This window comes from Carcharodon carcharias, chromosome 12 (assembly GCF_017639515.1).
Source record: "Carcharodon carcharias isolate sCarCar2 chromosome 12, sCarCar2.pri, whole genome shotgun sequence".
NCBI lineage: Eukaryota > Metazoa > Chordata > Chondrichthyes > Lamniformes > Lamnidae > Carcharodon > Carcharodon carcharias.
Genome location: NC_054478.1, coordinates 60,717,930 through 60,737,827, shown reverse-complemented (window position 1 = coordinate 60,737,827; position 19,898 = coordinate 60,717,930). Strand labels below are relative to the sequence as shown.

At 43.0% G+C, this 19,898-nt stretch overlaps 1 protein-coding gene across 2 annotated transcripts in view; it reads right to left on the bottom strand.

Moving 5' to 3' along the window:
* The window catches only part of cobll1b (cordon-bleu WH2 repeat protein-like 1b), a 192,715-nt gene that overhangs the window by 14,759 nt on the left and 158,058 nt on the right, over positions 1-19,898 (bottom strand). For both annotated transcript variants that reach the window (XM_041201523.1, XM_041201524.1), the window contains exons 9-10: positions 11,759-11,903; positions 1,040-1,135 (exon numbers count right to left, since the gene is read on the bottom strand). In XM_041201523.1, coding sequence (XP_041057457.1) covers positions 1,040-1,135; positions 11,759-11,903 — 241 coding nt within the window. The remainder of the gene's footprint in view (positions 1-1,039; positions 1,136-11,758; positions 11,904-19,898) is intronic.

Genomic DNA, 19,898 nt, shown 5'->3' with positions numbered 1-19,898 from the left:
GAGGGCCATGGGGGCGCAAGGGCCGGGGGGGGGGCGCGCATTAAGATTGCAACCCTCTTCCCTTCACAAAAATATTTCACTACACTTGTTACCTAGTTTACTCTGTGGCTTACACTTCCAGACTGAGTACATCATTTTTGCCACAGGCAGTACATTACAGTATCACAGCCATTTTAATTTCAGTTTTATTTCAGTTTCATTTTTTGAAAAGGCTTAATTTAAATCAGTGGAAAATGAGCCTTTGCTCTAAATAGCCCACTGCATTTTTTTACTGCCCTGGCTTCATTTGATGTTTTCGAGAACAGATACCTAACCAGATGCAAGATGAATTTTATTGATTTTTTTTTAAGAGCTACATACACTTATATGCATGAAACCTAAAGTCATCACAAGTTGCCGAATGGACACGTAAACAACTACATTTCAAACAGAATTCTACTTTCTTCTGTGTTTATCTATTCCAAATGTAAAGGAAATTTATATGTGTAGAAAGCCATTTTGGCTAGGAATGCCAGTCAGGCGATAATTAATTGACAACACATTTTACAATTCACCTTATTTCTTTTCCATTTATCCAATGTAAGGCAGACGGCCATTTGCCATCAACAGTTCTGTGTTACTGCCCAAGCTTAATTTCCAGCCCATTACGTATAAATAAATTTGTACATTTTAAGAAAAGGCTGTAATAATTACCACAGTGACTACACCTCAGTAAGTACTTCATTGGCTGTAAAGTGCTTTGAGGTGTCTGTCCCAAGGTCATGAAGTCGCAATAAAAACATAAGTCTTTCTTTTCTTCTAACTATTCACTTAATCAAAAGGCCTACTTTTATTCTTGCTGCATACTTTGGGCTGTATATCTTACATGGTTTTGAACCATTATATGCTGTTTTGTTTTAGAAGAGGGTTTTGTGTTATATATAACTTCTGTTTTTTTTAAAAATAGTGAAATTGATCAGAATTTTCATTTAAGAAAATTATACACAAATGCTTCTTGGGGAAGAAATGATAATTGCTTATAATTGAGGAACATATTTACCTTGATCATCAGCTGGTGTGGAGGATATTTTAATAGCGACAGCCTTATCTGCAGCATCAGGACTTGGGCATGAGTCCACTGATACAAGATTAGAATCTGGCAGAAAAAAACATCATCATCATCTTCATCAAGACAGGAATACCATTTTTCCATTTATGTTATTTCTATTGAAATTTTTGAGATACCTCTGTAGTACATGTATCATGGCAGTGATTATTTCGGAATTCTTAGAACAGCTCAAAAGACATGTACCTCAATCCTAAACCCAAATGCTTTAATCAGGACAAACATAGACTTTGTATCAATTGATTTGCTTAAAATAAGCACATCTCCCTTGAAAAGAGTTGCATCACATTCATCCTCAAATGGTAAGAATTAACAAATTTCTTTAAATGTTTGATAAAGCCATACCAGATGCACAATATTAAACTATCCAAGTCTTCGTACCTTTTTCTAATGTATATAATTCAATCATCCACTTCTGAGGAAATCGGTTTAAAATTAGTTTAAACAAAGGAGAGCTACTAAATCTAAAAATTCAAGTCCTATTTTACATCTTACTGTATTCACATGGCACATTATCAAGTCTCAAACACCTTCACATATGGTGAAATGCTTTGGAGGTAAAAGAACATTGTAAACATTGCTGCAGCACTCCAAATGTTACTCCAAGGAGTGCCCTGATTCCAATGGTGGCTTTGTTGTACATGTGCCGAAAGTGCTACATTTAGAGCTTGAAGGCAAGAGAAGACATGAACTTAGCAACTGCTTTCTCACATTTGTCAGAAACATCTCAACGCAATTCACATACTGCAAATGCATTGAGTTGTGTAGGTAAACATCACACACACACGCAGTGTGCAGCAAAATCTCACAAATAGAATTAAATTAATTTTTCTTGATTTGGATGGTCCTTGGTTGGAGGGAGTGGGTACCTCAACACAGCTCTATTCTAAAACAAAACAGCATATAATGTTTCAAAACCATATAAAATATACAGCCCAAAGTATGCAGCAAGAACAAAAATAGGCCTTTTGATTAAGTGAATAGTTAGAAGGAGAGACTTGGGTCTTTATAGCGATTGCATGACTTTGGGATATCTCAAAGCCCTTTACAGCCAATGAAGTACAACTCCCTGCTTCTCTTTTTGCTGCACTCTCTTTGCCACGCTTTTAGCCTGCATACCACTACTATCTGAAACACTCTATTCAACTCTCTTCTATCTTGTTAAATCATCCCCTCTAAAAACCTGAGGAAATTCTCTTCTTTCAACGATGCCACCAGATTCCCCTCCACTTTTCCCTTGCTCCACATCTACCATCTCCCTTTCCTCTTTATTTTAGTAAGCTCAAAGACATCTTACAATTAGAAATCAGTTTGAGTGTGCAAGTTATTGTTGTTGAAGTAGAATAGTGCAATGGGAACTTAAATATTTGTTTCATCAACCAAAACAAGTAGATGAGCTCAGTTCAACATGTCATATGAAGGGTAATACCTCAGAGTGTAAAACATCCTCAGCTCTGCACCGGAATGTGAGCTTTGGTTAGGTGGTCACATTCTTAGTACGGGACTCATGTCCACAGCCTTTGATTGGGATGCAAGTGTTAACAACCGAGCTAATCTGGCAAATCTTACATGGATCTCAAACTCGTGAGAAATTTTTCTGTTCAGTTCTCGCTTCAGTACAATACAGGTGTTCCACTGTACATGGAATACACAACACAGAAACAGGCCATTTTGCCCAACCAGTCCATGTCAGTATTTATCCTCCAAATAGTAACAAGTACATTTAATCACATTATATTACACACTTACAGCTGACAGCCAACACTAGAGGGTTAAATGCCCTCTAGTTCAGACTCATCCAAAAATCAGAATAAATATAATCACTTATGAGTAATGTTGCATTTAATTTGGTGAAACCGTTTACACTTATAAATAGTTACCATTTCCATTGTTTGACTTGTTATAGTGAAAGCTGAAAAGATGTTCGTAAGTTGTCTATAACATGGATGCAGGTAGCAAAACAGAGCAGAAGCCCCTTTTGATAATTACAAAAGTGGAGGTCATGGTCATGGAGCAGAGATGCCATATTTTGTGTGCTGGTGGGTGGGTGGGGGCAGAAGGTCATTTCTGAAGGAAATGGGAGCAGGTGGCCAGGGCAGTGCACTCCAGGAGTCTGAGCCTGAAGATCTGGCAGCAGTGTCAGAAGAAGTTTAACGACCATGTGCCGAGTGGTCAAGGTAAACGATTGCATCTTCACGGGACATCTCCTACCCACTGCACCACCAGCCTCCCACACTGTTCAATATGCCACAGACCCATCACTCACCCATCAGCAGTCCCTAGAATTCAGGAGTCACACCTAACATTCAGATAATCCACCTCACCCTCTAACATCTTTCAACGATGCCAGCCTCACACCTACCTCTCGCTATCTCCATATATCTCCAACCATTCAGCTACGGTAAGCACATCAGCTAAATATAGTGAAATGTAGTGAAAGTAAATGGACTATTAGAGTGTATAGCTAAGACAAGCACAAAAGACTCATGGTGTCCTTGTATAAGACTTTGGTTCAGCACCTTTTGGAATATTTTGATCAGTTTCTTCCCCCTCACATGATGGGAAACGCAGAGGAGAGACATTGGATTAATACCTAGTTTAAAACACTTAGGCCAGGATTTTCCAGTACCGCCCGCCATGGGAATTGTCACATGCAAGATGGAAAATTTGATGGACCAGCAAAAGGATCAGACTTTAGGTGGGAATTTCCGGTCCTGTGGTGGACGGGACCAGGAGATCCTGCCCTTGGTTACGAGATACTCAAATAACTTGATCTTTTAATTCTTGGCTTTTGGTAGATTTGACAGAAGCATTTAAATGATGATGGAACTAGATTGTATGTATCTGAACAGAACATTTGAATGAGGTAAGTTAGGAAAAATGAGGGAAAAGCATTTAAGTTACATAAGTATGGAACTACTTAAGATATCAGGAGGTTTTACTTTTCACAGAGGAACAACCACCGTTGGAATAAGTTATTGGCTTGTGCAGCAAATGTGGATTTGCTGCAGCCATTCAAAGGAGAGGTGGGCAAGTTCCTGGAGAAGGCCGATATTGTAATGTACAATATGGTAAGTGGGATGCTAGGTGATGTTAACTCATAGTCAGCATTATCTCCTGGAAGTCATTATTAATCACCTTTGAGGGCCAGAAAGGATTTTTTCCAAATTTACTTCCCTTACCCCACTCTCCATATCCCTCAATTACCCATGAGACCCAAAATCTGCCTAGCCTGGCCTTAAACGTATTCAATGATGGAGCATCCACAACCCACTAGGGTAGAGAATTCCAAAGATTCACAACCCTTTAAGTGAAGTAATTTCTCCTCATCTCAGTCCTAAATTATTTGCCCTTATCCTGAGACTGTGCCCCCATGTTTTAGACTCCCCAGCTGGTGAAAACAATCCTTCAGTGTCTACCCTATCGAGCCCCTTCAGAATTTTGTAGGTTCCAATGAGATTGCCTCATTTTTCTAAACCAGAGATTATAGGCAAAATTTACCCAGCCTCTCATCATAGGACAACCCTTGTACATCAGGATGAGTAGTTGCAATATGACTGAATGGGTCATGCTGAATACACCAGCCTCTCTTTTTTTTATGCATCTCAAAATCCAACAGTCAACTGGAGCATGTCAATATGGTGTTTGATCATGTCAGATTATATTGTGCTTAAACACAAGTTTATGCCAAGTCCCTGCATTCTGCCATACTATCAGCAGATGGCACTATTCTGAGGTTATAATAGGGAATAACCTTATTTGGTACAAAAACAGAATTACCTGGAAAAACTCAGCAGGTCTGGCAGCATCGGCGGAGAAGAAAAGAGTTGACGTTTCGAGTCCTCATGACCCTTCGACAGAACTTGAGTTCGAGTCCAGGAAAGAGCTGAAATATAAGCTGGTTTAAGGTGTGTGTGTGGGGGGCGGAGAGATAGAGAGACAGAGAGGTGGAGGGGGTTGGTGTGGTTGTAGCGACAAACAAGCAGTGATAGAAGCAGATCATCAAAAGATGTCAACAACAATAGTACAATAGAACACATAGGTGTTAAAGTTAAAGTTGGTGATATTATCTAAACGAATGTGCTAATTAAGAATGGATGGTAGGGCACTCAAGGTATAGCTCTAGTGGGTTTTTTTTTATTTTATATAATGGAAATAGGTGGGAAAAGGAAAATCTTTATAATTTATTGGGAAAAAAAAAAGGGGGGAAACAGAAAGGGGGTGGGGATGGGGGAGGGGACTCACGACCTAAAGTTGTTGAATTCAATATTCAGTCCGGAAGGCTGTAAAGTCCCTAGTCGGAAGATGAGGTGTTGTTCCTCCAGTTTGCGTTGGGCTTCACTGGAACAATGCAGCAAGCCAAGGACAGACATGTGGGCAAGAGAGCAGGGTGGAGTGTTAAAATGGCAAGCGACAGGGAGGTTTGGGTCATTCTTGCGGACAGACCGCAGGTGTTCTGCAAAGCGGTCGCCCAGTTTACGTTTGGTCTCTCCAATGTAGAGGAGACCACATTGGGAGCAACGAATGCAGTAGACTAAGTTGGGGGAAATGCAAGTGAAATGCTGCTTCACTTGAAAGGAGTGTTTGGGTCCTTGGACGGTGAGGAGAGAGGAAGTGAAGGGGCAGGTGTTGCATCTTTTGCGTGGGCAAGGGGTTGTGCCATAGGAGGGGGTTGAGGAGTAGGGGGTGATGGAGGAGTGGACCAGGGTGTCCCGGAGGGAGCGATCCCTACGGAATGCCGATAAGGGGGGTGAAGGGAAGATGTGTTTGGTAGTGGCATCATGCTGGAGTTGGCGGAAATGGCGGAGGATGATCCTTTGAATGCGGAGGCTGGTGGGGTGATAAGTGAGGACAAGGGGGACCCTATCATGTTTCTGGGAGGGAGGAGAAGGAGTGAGGGCGGATGCGCGGGAGATGGGCCGGACACGGTTGAGGGCCCTGTCAACGACCGTGGGTGGAAAACCTCGGTTAAGGAAGAAGGAGGACATGTCGGAGGAACTGTTTTTGAATGTAGCATCATCGGAACAGATGCGACGGAGGCGAAGGAACTGAGAGAATGGGATGGAGTCCTTACAGGAAGTGGGGTGTGAGGAGCTGTAGTCGAGATAGCTGTGGGTGTCGGTGGGTTTGTAATGGATATTGGTGGACAGTCTATCACCAGAGATTGAGACAGAGAGGTCAAGGAAGGGAAGGGAAGTGTCAGAGATGGACCACGTGAAAATGATGGAGGGGTGGAGATTGGAAGCAAAATTAATAAATTTTTCCAAGTCCTGACGAGAGCATGAAGCAGCACCAAAGTAATCATCGATGTACCGGAGAAAGAGTTGTGGAAGGGGGCTGGAGTAGGACTGCAACAAGGAATGTTCCACATACCCCATAAAGAGACAGGCATAGCTGGGGCCCATGCGGGTACCCATAGCCACACCTTTTATTTGGAGGAAGTGAGAGGAGTTGAAGGAGAAATTGTTCAGCGTGAGAACAAGTTCAGCCAGACGGAGGAGAGTAGTGGTGGATGGGGATTGTTCGGGCCTCTGTTCGAGGAAGAAGCTAAGGGCCCTCAGACCATCCTGGTGGGGGATGGAGGTGTAGAGGGATTGGACGTCCATGGTGAAGAGGAAGCGGTAGGGGCCAGGGAACTGGAAATTGTTGATGTGACGTAAGGTGTCAGAGGAATCACGGATGTAGGTGGGAAGGGACTGGACAAGGGGAGAGAGAATGGAGTCAAGATAACGAGAAATGAGTTCTGTGGGGCAGGAGCAAGCTGAGACGATCGGTCTACCGGGGCAGTTCTGTTTGTGGATTTTGGGTAGGAGATAGAAGAGGGCCGTCCGAGGTTGGGCAACTATCAGGTTGGAAGCTGTGGGAGGGAGATCCCCAGAGGAGATGAGGTCAGTGACAGTCCTGGAAACAGTGGCTTGATGTTCAGTGGTGGGGTCATGGTCCAGGGAGAGGTAGGAGGAAGTGTCTGCGAGTTGACGCTCAGCCTCCGCGTGGTAGAGGTCAGTGCGCCAGACAACAACAGCACCACCCTTGTCAGCGGGTTTGATGACAATGTCAGGGTTGGACCTGAGAGAATGGAGTGCAGTAAGTTCAGAGAGAGACAGGTTAGAATGGGTGAGAGGAGCAGAGAAATTGAGACGACTAATGTCGCGCCGACAGTTCTCAATGAAAAGATCGAGAGAAGGTAAGAATCCAGAGGGAGGGGTCCAGGTGGAGGGAGAATATTGAAGATGGGTAAAAGGATCCGTTGAACTGGGAGAGGACTCCTGCCCAAAGAAGTGAGCCCGGAGACGAAGACGGCGGAAGAAGAGTTCAGTATCATGCCGAGCCCGAAATTCATTGAGGTGAGGGCGTAAGGGTATGAAACTAAGTCCTTTGCTGAGCACTGAACGTTCAGCATCGGAGAGGGGAAGGTCAGGGGGTATAGTGAATACACGGCTGGGGCTGGGATTGGAAGATGGGGTGGGGACGGAGGGACAGGCAGGGGTGGAGGGTCCTAGATGGGTGTTGGTGTCGATGAGTTGTTGGAGCTTGCGTTCCTTAGCACTTGAGAGAAAGAGAAAAAGTTTCTTGTTGAGGCGTCGGATGAGCCGAAGGATAAAATGAAACTGGGGGCACGCGCAGCTTTGAAAAAGGGTACGGCGGTGCTGCTGGAGGGAGAGGTCGAGTGTGTTCATATGGCGGCGCATGGCACTGAGAGTGGATTTCAGAATGTGACGGGAACAGCAGTCCGAGAAACGTTTTATGTCCCGGAGATACCTGTAATCCTGGGTGGGTTCGAAACATGAGGGGTGGAATTTCAGTTGAAATCCATGTGGGGTAAGTCGGAGACGGAGACAGTCACTGAGAAAGGAGATATGGCTGTGAAAGCGGGTTTTAGTAAACACCTTGTCAAACACTAGGAGAGAAATGGAAAGCAATGAAGGTGAACAAGGCAACAGAGAAATCCGGAAATCTTGTCGCAGAGAGGAACAGAACTTCTTCAAGGAGGTAGGCCTTATTTGGTGCCTTTCACACATTCAGGATGTCACAAAGCACTTAATAGCCAGATAATTGCTTTCTAAGTGCAGTCACGATATTTTTATGGATAAATGCAGCAGCAATTGGTTTATTGCATGGCTGCACAAACAGCAATGGTTGCAGTTAAGGCAAAAGCATCAGGAGAACTCCCCTGACATGGAATTTTTTATATCAACTCAAGAGGGCAGCTATGGCTTCTGTTGAACCTGTTATCCAAGCCAACTGAAAACCTGGCAACGGCCCTGGAACTTATTCTCCTATTTGGTCCTTTTGCAGCAGTTTAACACATGAACAGGCAGAAGGAAACCCATTCTCATTCTAAGAGGTTGCCAGAAAGTGAGCTGTAAGGATGGGCAGGCTGCTCACTTTTTGACACGATCAAGTGGGAAACCTGTCAGTCATACTGAAATGTGATCTGGGAGTTTGAATCGCCAGCCACAGACTGATGATGCCATTCATGGAATTTTGCTGCTCATGCAGTCCTGAGTTAAAATTGGGGCTTTTGAATATGTTGACATAAAAAAGTGAAAAATAATTTCCTTCATTTAGGATCTTTGGACAGAAGCTCGTTGAGGCACCAGGGGTCTCGCCTGCTGGCTGGGTGCCGGTGAGAGACGCGTGGTGCCTCTTTTCAAGAAAGGCCCGCTGAACCTCATACCAGTCAGGCAAGTGGTAAGGTCACCATGGACCATCCCCTGGAATCGAGACCCCAGGTAGCGTTCTTGCCTAGCAAGCGCTGCTGGCCAATCAGAGGCCAGCAAATCTTGCACTCAGCACCACTACGGAGAAGGCTCTGGCTGTTGTCGGAAGGACACCCTCCGGAGTCCCAGGATTGCAGAGGACCCAGGCTACGAGTATGTACTGTAGGGGGGTGGGGGGATGATAGGAAGAGGAGGGTGGGGGGAGGATCAGAAGCAAGGGCATGGGGATGGCACTCAGTAGGCCTCCCCCTTCCTGATGTCCAATCCCGCAAAAGGGACTGATTGCCTTTGATCGAGTGACCCCCACCTCCCCGAGGTGGCAAGCAGCCCACACAGGTTCACCTGTCATACACACTGCATGGTGACAGGCTGATTGCAGCTGGGTTACTCACAGCCACGGCAGGATGAGGCCCTTAAGTCATCATTAGATGGTCACTTAAGGGGCCCAAATAGTGCCAGGGTGAGAAGGTCGAGCATGGGTCTTCCCATCTGGAACTTAATTCTGGCAGAGGTGAGAAGGTGACAGGGTTCCAGCACACCACCATCCCATCTATTTAAAAGCCTTTCCCGCCTTCAAGCTTGTCACCTGTGAGAGCAGAAGTTTCTGCCCATCAGGCTGTAACTTCCAAGCTCCAGGGCAGTGTACCTGTGGTGGGGGAAGGCCGGGGGGGGGGGGGGGGGGGGGGGGGCGGGTGGGGGGGTACCCCAAAGTGCATTGGAGAAACCCTCACATCCCCACGGAAGTTCCCAAGTCAGATTTGCAGGGTAATTGCCCAGGAAGTTCAAATTTTCTTTGGGAAATTGCCCTGCACAGGGAACAATTTGAAAATGTGATTTAAATCACAAACTATAGATACAGCCACAGTTACCCAAAAGAATTAAAACCACTTCTGGGTAACTATAGCCCCGATCCACCCTGATTCCACCAACCCCCCAACTACACCCCACCCCCTGCAAATGGGACTCTACCTATCGAGTACACTTCCCAACTACCCCCTCTGACTACCCTGCCATAGGACTCTCTCACCCCCCAATTACCCTCCCCACCTGCCGAACTAACACCGACCCTCACCCCTTCAAACCACCCCCCACACCCCCACCCCAACCCCAACCAGGCCTGACCTGACCCAACCCAACCCACCCCACCAACCCCCAACCATATCCCTCAGGCCTTGTCCGACCAAACCTCCAACCCCCACACCTCCCAAAATCCTACCCACTTACCTTCTCCCTGGCTAATCAAAGTGGCTGGACGTTTAAACTTGCCTTGCTTTACAGCAGCTGTTTAAAAAAAAAGGGGGCATGGCTTACTTACCTACAACTGTAGGCCTTGGGAACCCGCTGCGCTACATAGATCACGCCCGGCCTGAGTAGCAAGGTCGGGCAGGATAGAATTGGCTGGGTTTCAAAATAAAAAACTCGGAGCAAAGTGGCAATCCGACTCAATTGCAACTCCACCTGAAGTTAGGGGCCATTGTGTCATACAAATGACTATTTCCTTCCATTTAGATGTGCAAATAGAAGTTAATATACACAGTCTGTAACATGTCAAAAGTCAGGAAGCCATTGAGAAGTTGGTTGAGAGGATACAATAAACAACAAAGTCCAGGTAGTGTATTTTGACTGAACAACGAGTTCTATCTTGCAATTTATTTTTCTGAATACATATAAAGTTACTAGGCATATATTTGGAGGTCTTGTGGCACAGTGGGTAGTGTCCCTACCAATGGACCAGAACCTTGATTCCACGAGAGATCAAAAATCTATTTCAGCCTTGAATACACTCCACAATTCTCCGGGGTAGAGAATTCCAAAAAACTCACAACCCTCTGAATGAAGAAATTTCTCCTCATCTCAATACTAAATAATTGTTCCCTATCCTAAGACAATGTCTCTATGTTCTTGATATCCTCAGTGTCTATGCTGTCAAGCTCCTTCAGTATTTTATTCTAAACTCCAGATTTACTCAACCTCTCATCAACAGACAACCCTCTCATTCCAACAGTCAATCGAGTAAACCACTGCAGTACTGCCTCCTTAGATATAGAGACCAAACTGTGCATAGTTCTCCAGGTGTTTTCACACCCAACTGTAGCAAGACTTCCTTACTCTTATGCTCCATCCCCTTACAATTAAGGTCAATATGCCATTTGCCTTCCCAATTGGTTGCTGTTTCTGCATGCTAATTTTGTGTTCATTTTACAAGTACAATTAAGTCTCTCTGAACATCAACATTTAAAAGTTTCACACGTTTTAAAAAAGTCTGTTTTTCTATTCTTATTACCACACTTATCCACATTATACTCCATCTGCCACTTTGTTGCCCACCCACTTAACCAGTCTATATCTATCTGCAGTCTCTTTGTGACCTCCTCAGAGTTTACATTTCCACCTAGCTTTGCATCAGCAAATGTTCATTAATTACCCTTGGCCTCTTTGACTAAGTCATTAACATAATTAAAAATGGCAGAGGTCTCATAACTGATTCTTGCTGAACTCAGCTAGTTACAGCCTTCTAAAGAGAAGATGCCCTGTTTATTCCTATTCTCTGCTTGCTGTCCAATAATCAATCCTCCATCCATGGTAATATATTACCTACAGCTCAATGAACCCTTAACTTGCACATTGTGATGCACCATTCTATAAAATTATTCTGATCTTGTAAATATCAATTAGAAATTAGTTCAATGCAACATTAACATCATCATATATATTTTTCCAAAAACAAAGAAGCTCTTTAACTTCTTAAAAATTGGAAACAATTTTCAGAGTACACGTTCTTTCAGCAAAAAAACTGAACCCACAGTATTTAGGAATATACTTTCTTTCCTTATTTGCAGTTACTTAATCTACAATAGCAATGTCATCTTAATGAAGCTCCACTACATTACTTTGCTACAGAAAAGTTATAAGTAAAAATATATATAATAACCTGTTGAATCATCTTGGGTCTTTTGGTCTTCTATTTTACTCGGAGGCAGAGGGGCCTTTCTTTTGGTCTTTTTTGAGTTACTTGATGTAGCAACTCCAACAAGTGTCAGTGACTCCGTCCTTTGTCTGCTGGAACCTGTCATATTCTGAAAAAAGAGTAGAAAGAGAAAACAAAAGCAATGTTGGTAAAACCAGGCATCTTAAAAGTAAAAGTAAGGAAGTCTTGCTACAGGTGGTGAGATGACACCTGGAGTACTGTGCGCAGTTTGGCCTCTATATCTTTTCTGTGAAGCCATATGGCACCTATTACACCAGCATATGGAGTTTGCAGAAGACCATTTGCCTCTCGAGTATCTGAAGCATAAGTCATTGAGCAAGGACCATACAGCAACAGTGCTGGGAAAGATGCAGTCCAGTTGCACCTTCAATTATTCTATACATGTAGTGACTTCAAGCCTAAATGATCTCCCTTTTTGTCTTTGCAGGACAAGATGGTGCACAACATTAGGAGAGAGCAGGGAGATGAGGACTCAACCTTCTGCTTCCTGATCCCTACAAGGAGAGGGCGAAGCAGCTCTTGAACTGCTGCACCATTGTAACCCACAATGGAGGTCAAATAGAAAGGTGGGGTAAATCTAGTGCCTGGTGAGTATCTGTTCACTTTTTATTTCTAAATGCATCTCGACAGGGGTCCAGTCTCACCAACTCATTTCCCATGAACCCCATCAGCACTGACAAAGGCAACAATTCTAAACCACTGCTTTTTATTCCCAAAGATCATTCAAGATGACTGAAGCCTGTCACTGTGGAAGTAGAGAGGAATGAAGAGGAAGAGATGGCAAAGGACGAACAAGTGGGGGAACATCTAGAGAACTTGGACAAAAGCTATTTGTGGGACTTGTTCCCAATCAGCTGCTGGATGAGAGGACACCAAACCCTCAAATCTCCCTTTTCTCCTGGGAGAGAATTCTGTCCTCCTCCCCTTCAGGCCACTCCCAAGCAGCATCAGAGTAATCCAACTCTCAGCTGGGTACTGGTGTAGAGCAATTCTACTGAGCAAGGCCAGATGAGCTCTCCAGCATTGCATGCCAGTTTCATGGATTAGGGAAATGAGGAAATGCAGCATGCCACCATCTCCCCAGAGAGGCCAGTTAAAGGTCAGCCACAGGCTGGTGTGGTCTCCGAGTCTGCTGTAATTGTCAGAACCAACACTGTGCAGGCGAAGTTAAACCTGCGAGAATCAATGCAGATGGAGCTTCCACCTTGCTGCAAGCTCAGGTCTCTGCACTTGAGTCTTTGGATGGCAGACTGTATGACAAATGCCAAAGCTTCTAGGTTTTACTGCCTGGTTGCAACATTGTAAACGTTACGCGCATTCTCCATTTGCTCAGTAACGATTTTATTTTTTATGTCTTATCGCTGCTTATTAAGAATTTTTTGATTCAAAGAGTTACATTTTTTTGTTAAAATTTGCAATAGTTGTAGCAATTTCTAACATTCACATTAGTGTAACTCAGATTTCCAATGGTTCCCAAGGTTTTGTTTAGTAAAGGTATATTCTTCTTCAAATTTCTAAAAAAAACTTTTAACATTGCATTAAAACCATGGTCTGTAATTCAAAACTGCCAATAAGTTAACAATTTATTGAAACAGATGCCTTAAATATTTACATTCTATATCAATGACTTGGATGAAAAGATATGATGCAAAGATAGGTAGGAGAGTAAGTTGTTAAGAGGGTATAAAGAATCCACAAAGGGATTTAGATAGGTTAAGTGAATGGGCAAAACTTTGGCAGACGGAGTATAATGTGGGAAAATATGCATTTGTCCACTTTGGCAGTAAGAAGAAAATGGCAGTTTTTACAGAAAGGATATAATTGCATCAGAAGCAGTTCAGAGAAGATTAATTTGACTAATTACTGGGATGAAGGGTTATTTTATGAGGAAAGGATGAGCAGAGGTCAGGCCAACACCAATTGGAATTTATAAGAAGGAGAAGTGATCTAATTGAAACATAAGATCCTGAGGGGATTTGATGGGCTGGATGCTAAGAGGATATTTCCTCTTGTGGGGGAGTTTGGAGTTTAAAAATTAGGAGTCTCCCATTTAAGACTGAGATAAGAAGAATTGTTTTCTCTCAGAGGGTTTTTGTCTCTGGAATTCTGTTCCCCAGAGAGCAGTGGAGGCTGGGTCATTGAATATCTTGAAGGTTGAGTTAGACAGATTTTTGATAGATAAGGGAGTCAAGGGTTATGGGGGGCAGCCCGGAAAGTGGGGTTGAGGCCACAATCAGATCAGTCTTAATCTTACCGAATGGCAGAGCAGGCACGAGGGGCCAAAAGGCCTACTTCTGCTCCGAATTCTTGTACTTCAGTATAAAACTTTTTCAGGCAATATTTGTTTTTATCTGTAACAACTTGAAATTGAACCTAATAAATCTTTAATATAAATAATCAAACAAACAGTCTCTGAAGTTAAAGAAAATTCTGTTTTTTTTTTCTGGTTGAAATCTCTATGGGAATTATCCTTGCTACACTGTGGAGAACACCCAAGGACTCGAATCAGTTACTTTGAACCATCTGCTTGGTGAATGCATGTACTTTATTGTACCTTTCCTCAGCTTTGGTCCATGGAACAGTAAAAAGACGTCATCAGCCACTACAGGAAGAGGTAAGCCTTACCATCCAGCTATTCAGCCAATTCCCAAGTAGTAACTTTGCATTACCGAAGTTACGTACAATGAAAGTACCACGACAGGTCGTAATGGGCAGCATATTCACTTGCAAGTTGGGGAAGCTAGCCATCACAAACCATGATGAAAATGTAGGAGTGATAAGTCTTGCTGCTCAGGTAGCTTTGTGGGTTTCGACATAGAGACAACATTTAATCTTGCTAAGTTTTCAATTTAATTACTTAAACATTAACACTATTTCTTCTTGGAACTTACAAGTCTCCTTGCACATAAAGATTTAGTTGCAAGAAACAAACAAAAAGCCGTCGCTAGGGAAACACTGAGCAGTCAAGTTGTTATTCACCTGTACAATTTCAAATGGTAATGTGATGTATGAAATGTATAAGATTTCCACAATCCAAAATTTAGAGAGCTTTCTTATACAAGGAAAAGCACGCCATATAAATTTAGCAATGTATGAATGAAAATAAAACATACTTAGTGGCTGCAGTTTTAAGAATTCAAGACTTATTTCAAATGCTTTTTCTATTCCTCCAATTTCTAACTTTCACATGCACTTAACAGCATTCTGGCTAATGGAGTAATGGTACCCCATTACAAGCTAGTGTTGACTGCCTAATACCAATGCTCATCAGCCCCATTTTGTGCTGAGCTAAATCATCTAGCTCAATTAGGACATATAGAACTAGGAGGAAGTGAGAGGTTTGGGATCTCACTGTCATTTCACTCAACATTATGTACAAATATTTCTTAATGTAATCATTTCAACTAATATTCATCCTGGTTAAAAGCTAGAAATTACACAACTGAAAATTCAGTACCTTAGAAACATGCATTATGGAGACACTGTAAAGTTCCCATGGTTACAGTTTAGGCTTCTCCCCACTTTTCCCAAAGTACAAAATATAAGTCCATAAGACATAGGTGCAGAAGTAGGCCATTCGGCCCATCGAGTCTCCTCCGCCATTCAATGACATCATGGCTGATCTGATAATCCTCAACTCCACTTTCCTGCCTTCTCCCCATAACCTTTGATTCCCTTACTGATTGAAAATCTATCTCAGCCTTGAATATACTTAACAACCCAGTCTCTACAGCCCTCTGTGGCAAAGAATTCCACAGATTAACTACCCTCGAGAGAAATTCCTCCTCATCTCTGTTTTAAACGGGCGACCCCTTACTCTGAGAGTCCTAGACTTTCCCATAAGGGAAAACAACCTCTCAGCATCTACCCTGTCAAGACCCCTAAGAATCTTATAAAGGTTGCCTCTCATTCTTCTAAACTCCAAAGAGTACAGGCCTAACCTTTTCAACCTCTACTCATAAGAAAATGCCTCCATGCCTGGGATCAACCTAGTGAATCTTCTCTGGCCTGCCTCCGATGCCAGTATATCTCTCCTTAGATAAGGGCACAAAAACTGTTCACAGTATTCTAGGTGTGGTCTAACTAGTGCCTTGTATAGTTTAAGCAAGACTTCCCTATTTTTATACTCCATTCCCTTTGAAATAAAGGCCAACATTCCATTTGCCTTCCCTATTACCTGTAGAGCTTTTACGCTAGCTTTTTGGGATTCATGCACAAAGACCCCCAAATCCCTCTGTGCTGCAGTCTTTCTCCACTGAAATAATATTCAGCTCTTTTCTTACTGCCAAAGTGCATAACCTCATTTTCCCACACTATATTTCATCGGCGAAGTTTTTGCCCACTCATTTAACCTGTCTATCTCCCTCTGTAGACATTTTGTCATCCTCACCACTTGCCTTCCCACCTATTTTTGTGTCATCCGCAAACTTGACGATAGTACATTCATTTCCCTCACCCAAGTCATTAATATATATTGTAAATAATTGTGGCTCCAGCACTTGATCCCTGCAGCACTCCACTAGTTATAGGTTGCCATCCTGAAAATGTCCTCCCTATCCCAACACTGTGTCTTCTATTAGTTAGCGAATTCTCTATCCATGCTAATATAATACCCTCAACACCATGGGCTCATCTCATTAAGTAGCCTTATGTGTGGTACCTTATCAAACACCTTTTGGATACATGCAATCTAGAACCAATTTGGTAAATTTGTTTGTAGCTATAGTAATACATGTGGAGGATTATTTCCCCCTTAAACAGCTCCCATCAGGTGGAGAATAGATAACAGTAAAGAGATAAATAAATAAAAAATTTTCACCCAGAGGGTGGTAGGTGTTATGACGTGTGTGTGTGCCAGGCGAATCAAATCCACGAGGGAAACGTGACCATGCGGTCACAATGATTTTGCAATTTGTATTTTATTTCAATATGCGTGCTTTAAATTCAGTAGTAATAAGTCCACCCAGACTTAGAGATTTTTTACAACTAAGTTAAACATTTATTAACAACAAATATTTCAATCACATATAGGTCTACAAATTACTACTATAATAACTCCTAAAACCCCAAATTAATCTGGCTCCCAGTTACACCTCCATTAAGGCAACAGTAAAGACAAGTAGATTTAAACAGACCCAGGCAAAGCAACACAAAACACTGGACAGTCGCATTCAAAATTAGTTTTCTCAGCTTCGGTTCCTCTAGACAGCAACTTGATGCACAGAGGCTGGAAGCTTGTCACACTTGCATTAGATCTTAAAATTCCTTCATCTTACACATAACCTCATCTCCTTTATACATGTTTCTCCCTTTTAATGCAAATTCTATTGTTCCCATTAGTTTTTGCAACTTTACTTTTCTCATAATATAAACCTTTCATAGTACTAACTTTATCAATAACCTTTGGGAAAAATAAACACACTGTTTGACTTAGCTCCTTTTAGCTAGGTGTAACATCTTACTATCTCTTTGAAATTCAGGCTAACTTAATTTATCTTTAAATGCAAATTTTTCCTCACACCTCACATTCTAAAACTTCAGCCATGTTTCGTATTTAGCATTTCAAACCTAGCTTCTTGTTTGATGGCTCAAAAATATCCAGACCAGCTGTCTTCAATTCAATTAAATCCCACACACACAGAGAAACTAATCCAAATCCCACTATTAACCCACTTTTACAATAAATCAAAATAATATTATGAAAATTATTATATTTTTGTGACAGTTGGAGTCTGGAACAAACTTCCTGAAAGGGTGGTGGAGGCAGGTTTGATCAAGGTATTCAAAAAGGAATCGGATTGCTCCCTGAAAAAATGGAACGTGCAATGTTACGGGGATAAGGCAGGAGAGCGGAGCTATGTGGAGTGCTCTTTCAGAGAGCCAGTGCAGACAGGCTGAATGGCCTCCTTCTGCACTGTAAAGATACTGTGACACTGATACAGGGATCAGACGCCCATTTTTTTTTTTACATTCTCCTTAGAAAACGCGCATGAGATTAAACCGCATGTCAATCATCCACTAAGTGAATAATATTCATTCTGTTCAAGTATAATACCTCAATGAAAGAAATTAAGGTTTTTCCTGGGCCTGATGAAATGATGGGTTGCAATTTATGCCTATCCATGTGATCTGACTGGCAGCTGACCACATTCTTCCTGGGAAAGAGGCTTGTTTTGATGTTCTGGGTAGGTCTGGAACTAGATTCCTACTAACTAGCTTGATATTGCTGAGAGAGAGGAAAAGCCCAGCTTATAGTCATTTGCAGACATCTGATCACTCCATATTTGAAGTGATTGAGCTTTCCCAACAAATGGCATGGAAGGTCAAAACCAGCAGGTTGACTGTTGGATCTGTAATTAAACAGTTATTAGCAAGGTTTAAAGCTTGTTCCTGTTACCAAGTACATCATTTTGAGGTGAGATCTAGCTTCTTTAGAGGGACTGTTCACAGGATGTGCCATGAGCTATGGTGGTGGCTTGGCAGATTAACCGCATCTTTACGTAGGGATCCATGTGGCAAGTCTTGCACCTTGAGGAACAAGGCAATTATAAAGATACAGTCCCATCAATACCCTGCTCTGGCACTGCAAATCAAAGCTGCAACTAGAAGGCAAAATGTTTCAAATTCTGGCCAGCACAGATTTTCAGGCAAATATGTACAATATTTGAGCAATAAACATTATATTAGTGAAACAAAGATGATACAGTGGTTGATGATGTAAGTTACATAAGGAAATAACAAATAGGAGCTGGGGTTGGTCATTTTCCGCTTCGAGCCTCCTCCACACCAACTGATGCCACGATGTCCTCTATCCCTGCTCTGGCCGCAGGAGGCCCATCAGTTTCACCACTCTGGCTTGGGAGGCAGCGGTCAGTGCCAACACGGCACACAGGAGTTCGGCCATCCAGTGCAGAAAAAAGATGAATGACTCATCTCATCACTCTCAACTCACCCATTCACAAGCCCATCACACATTCACTGGCACCTCTCTCGCTGCCAGCTCAAGGTGCATCAGCACTCACTCTCTCATGCCCCTTCACATCTCCATCTGGCCTCATCCCCTCTGGAGATTGCCTTCTCATCCTGTCTATGGCTCCACTCATCACACATGCACGTCTGGCATCCTTCTCATTTGGTCTGGTATGTGCCTTGCTCACACCTCTGTCCACCTGTGTTTATGCAGGTCAAGATCACGCTCAAAGGGAAAGGTCCCAGACCAGATGTGGAGTGCCGGACATCAAGGTCCTCACTCGATTGGAGAACCCTGCATTGGAGCTGGTTGTAAAGGACGTGGACCGTTCCTACGGCAACCGTGAGGTCGGTGGCAAGCACCCATGTGAGGATCCTGCACCAGATTGTTCCATTGTCAATGCTACTCTGAGTCTACTTGTTATGATCCCAGCTGATGTTACCATTGAACAAGTGAAATCTCAGGGTGGAACCTGGCTTGATAGATCCTAACTTTTATTTTTTGTTTAAATACATGGAGAGTGGCTACTGAACAGTCACAGGGGTCAGCTGATGAACTTTTAACAAAAGAATAAAACATTTATTAAACAAGAAATTATGAACTATATTACAATACTCCTTCACCCTCAGCTGTACCTTCACATATATATACAGATTCATACGGATAACACAAGTTACAAAAGCTATCTTACACTCTCATGTTCACAATAAGTACATAGTCCATGTAAGCCAATAGGCAACCTGTTATGATGAGCAGCGTTCATATCAATCAGATGTGAAACCTTGGTTCCTGCACAAGATAAAGGCAGGTGTCTCAGTCCAGGGCCTCTTCCCTGTGCAGTGTGTAAACTTCAGGACAAAGTGATGGTCCAGCTTCACATTCACTGGACTTATCAGTGCTACCTGCACCTCAATGGTGCTTGTCATTGCTGCCAGAATGTTGTGGGCAGGCATCACAGAGTTCCATCATTCTCTCTGTGTGCACTCAGCACCTTTGAGGTGGGGTTGGCCCCCATCTCTTCAGCACCTGTGACCGGTGAGGGTGTGCTCCTGAAGGGTACAGGTGATGAAGGCCGCCAAAGGATCAGGTGAACTTAAAGTTTCACAGCTGTGA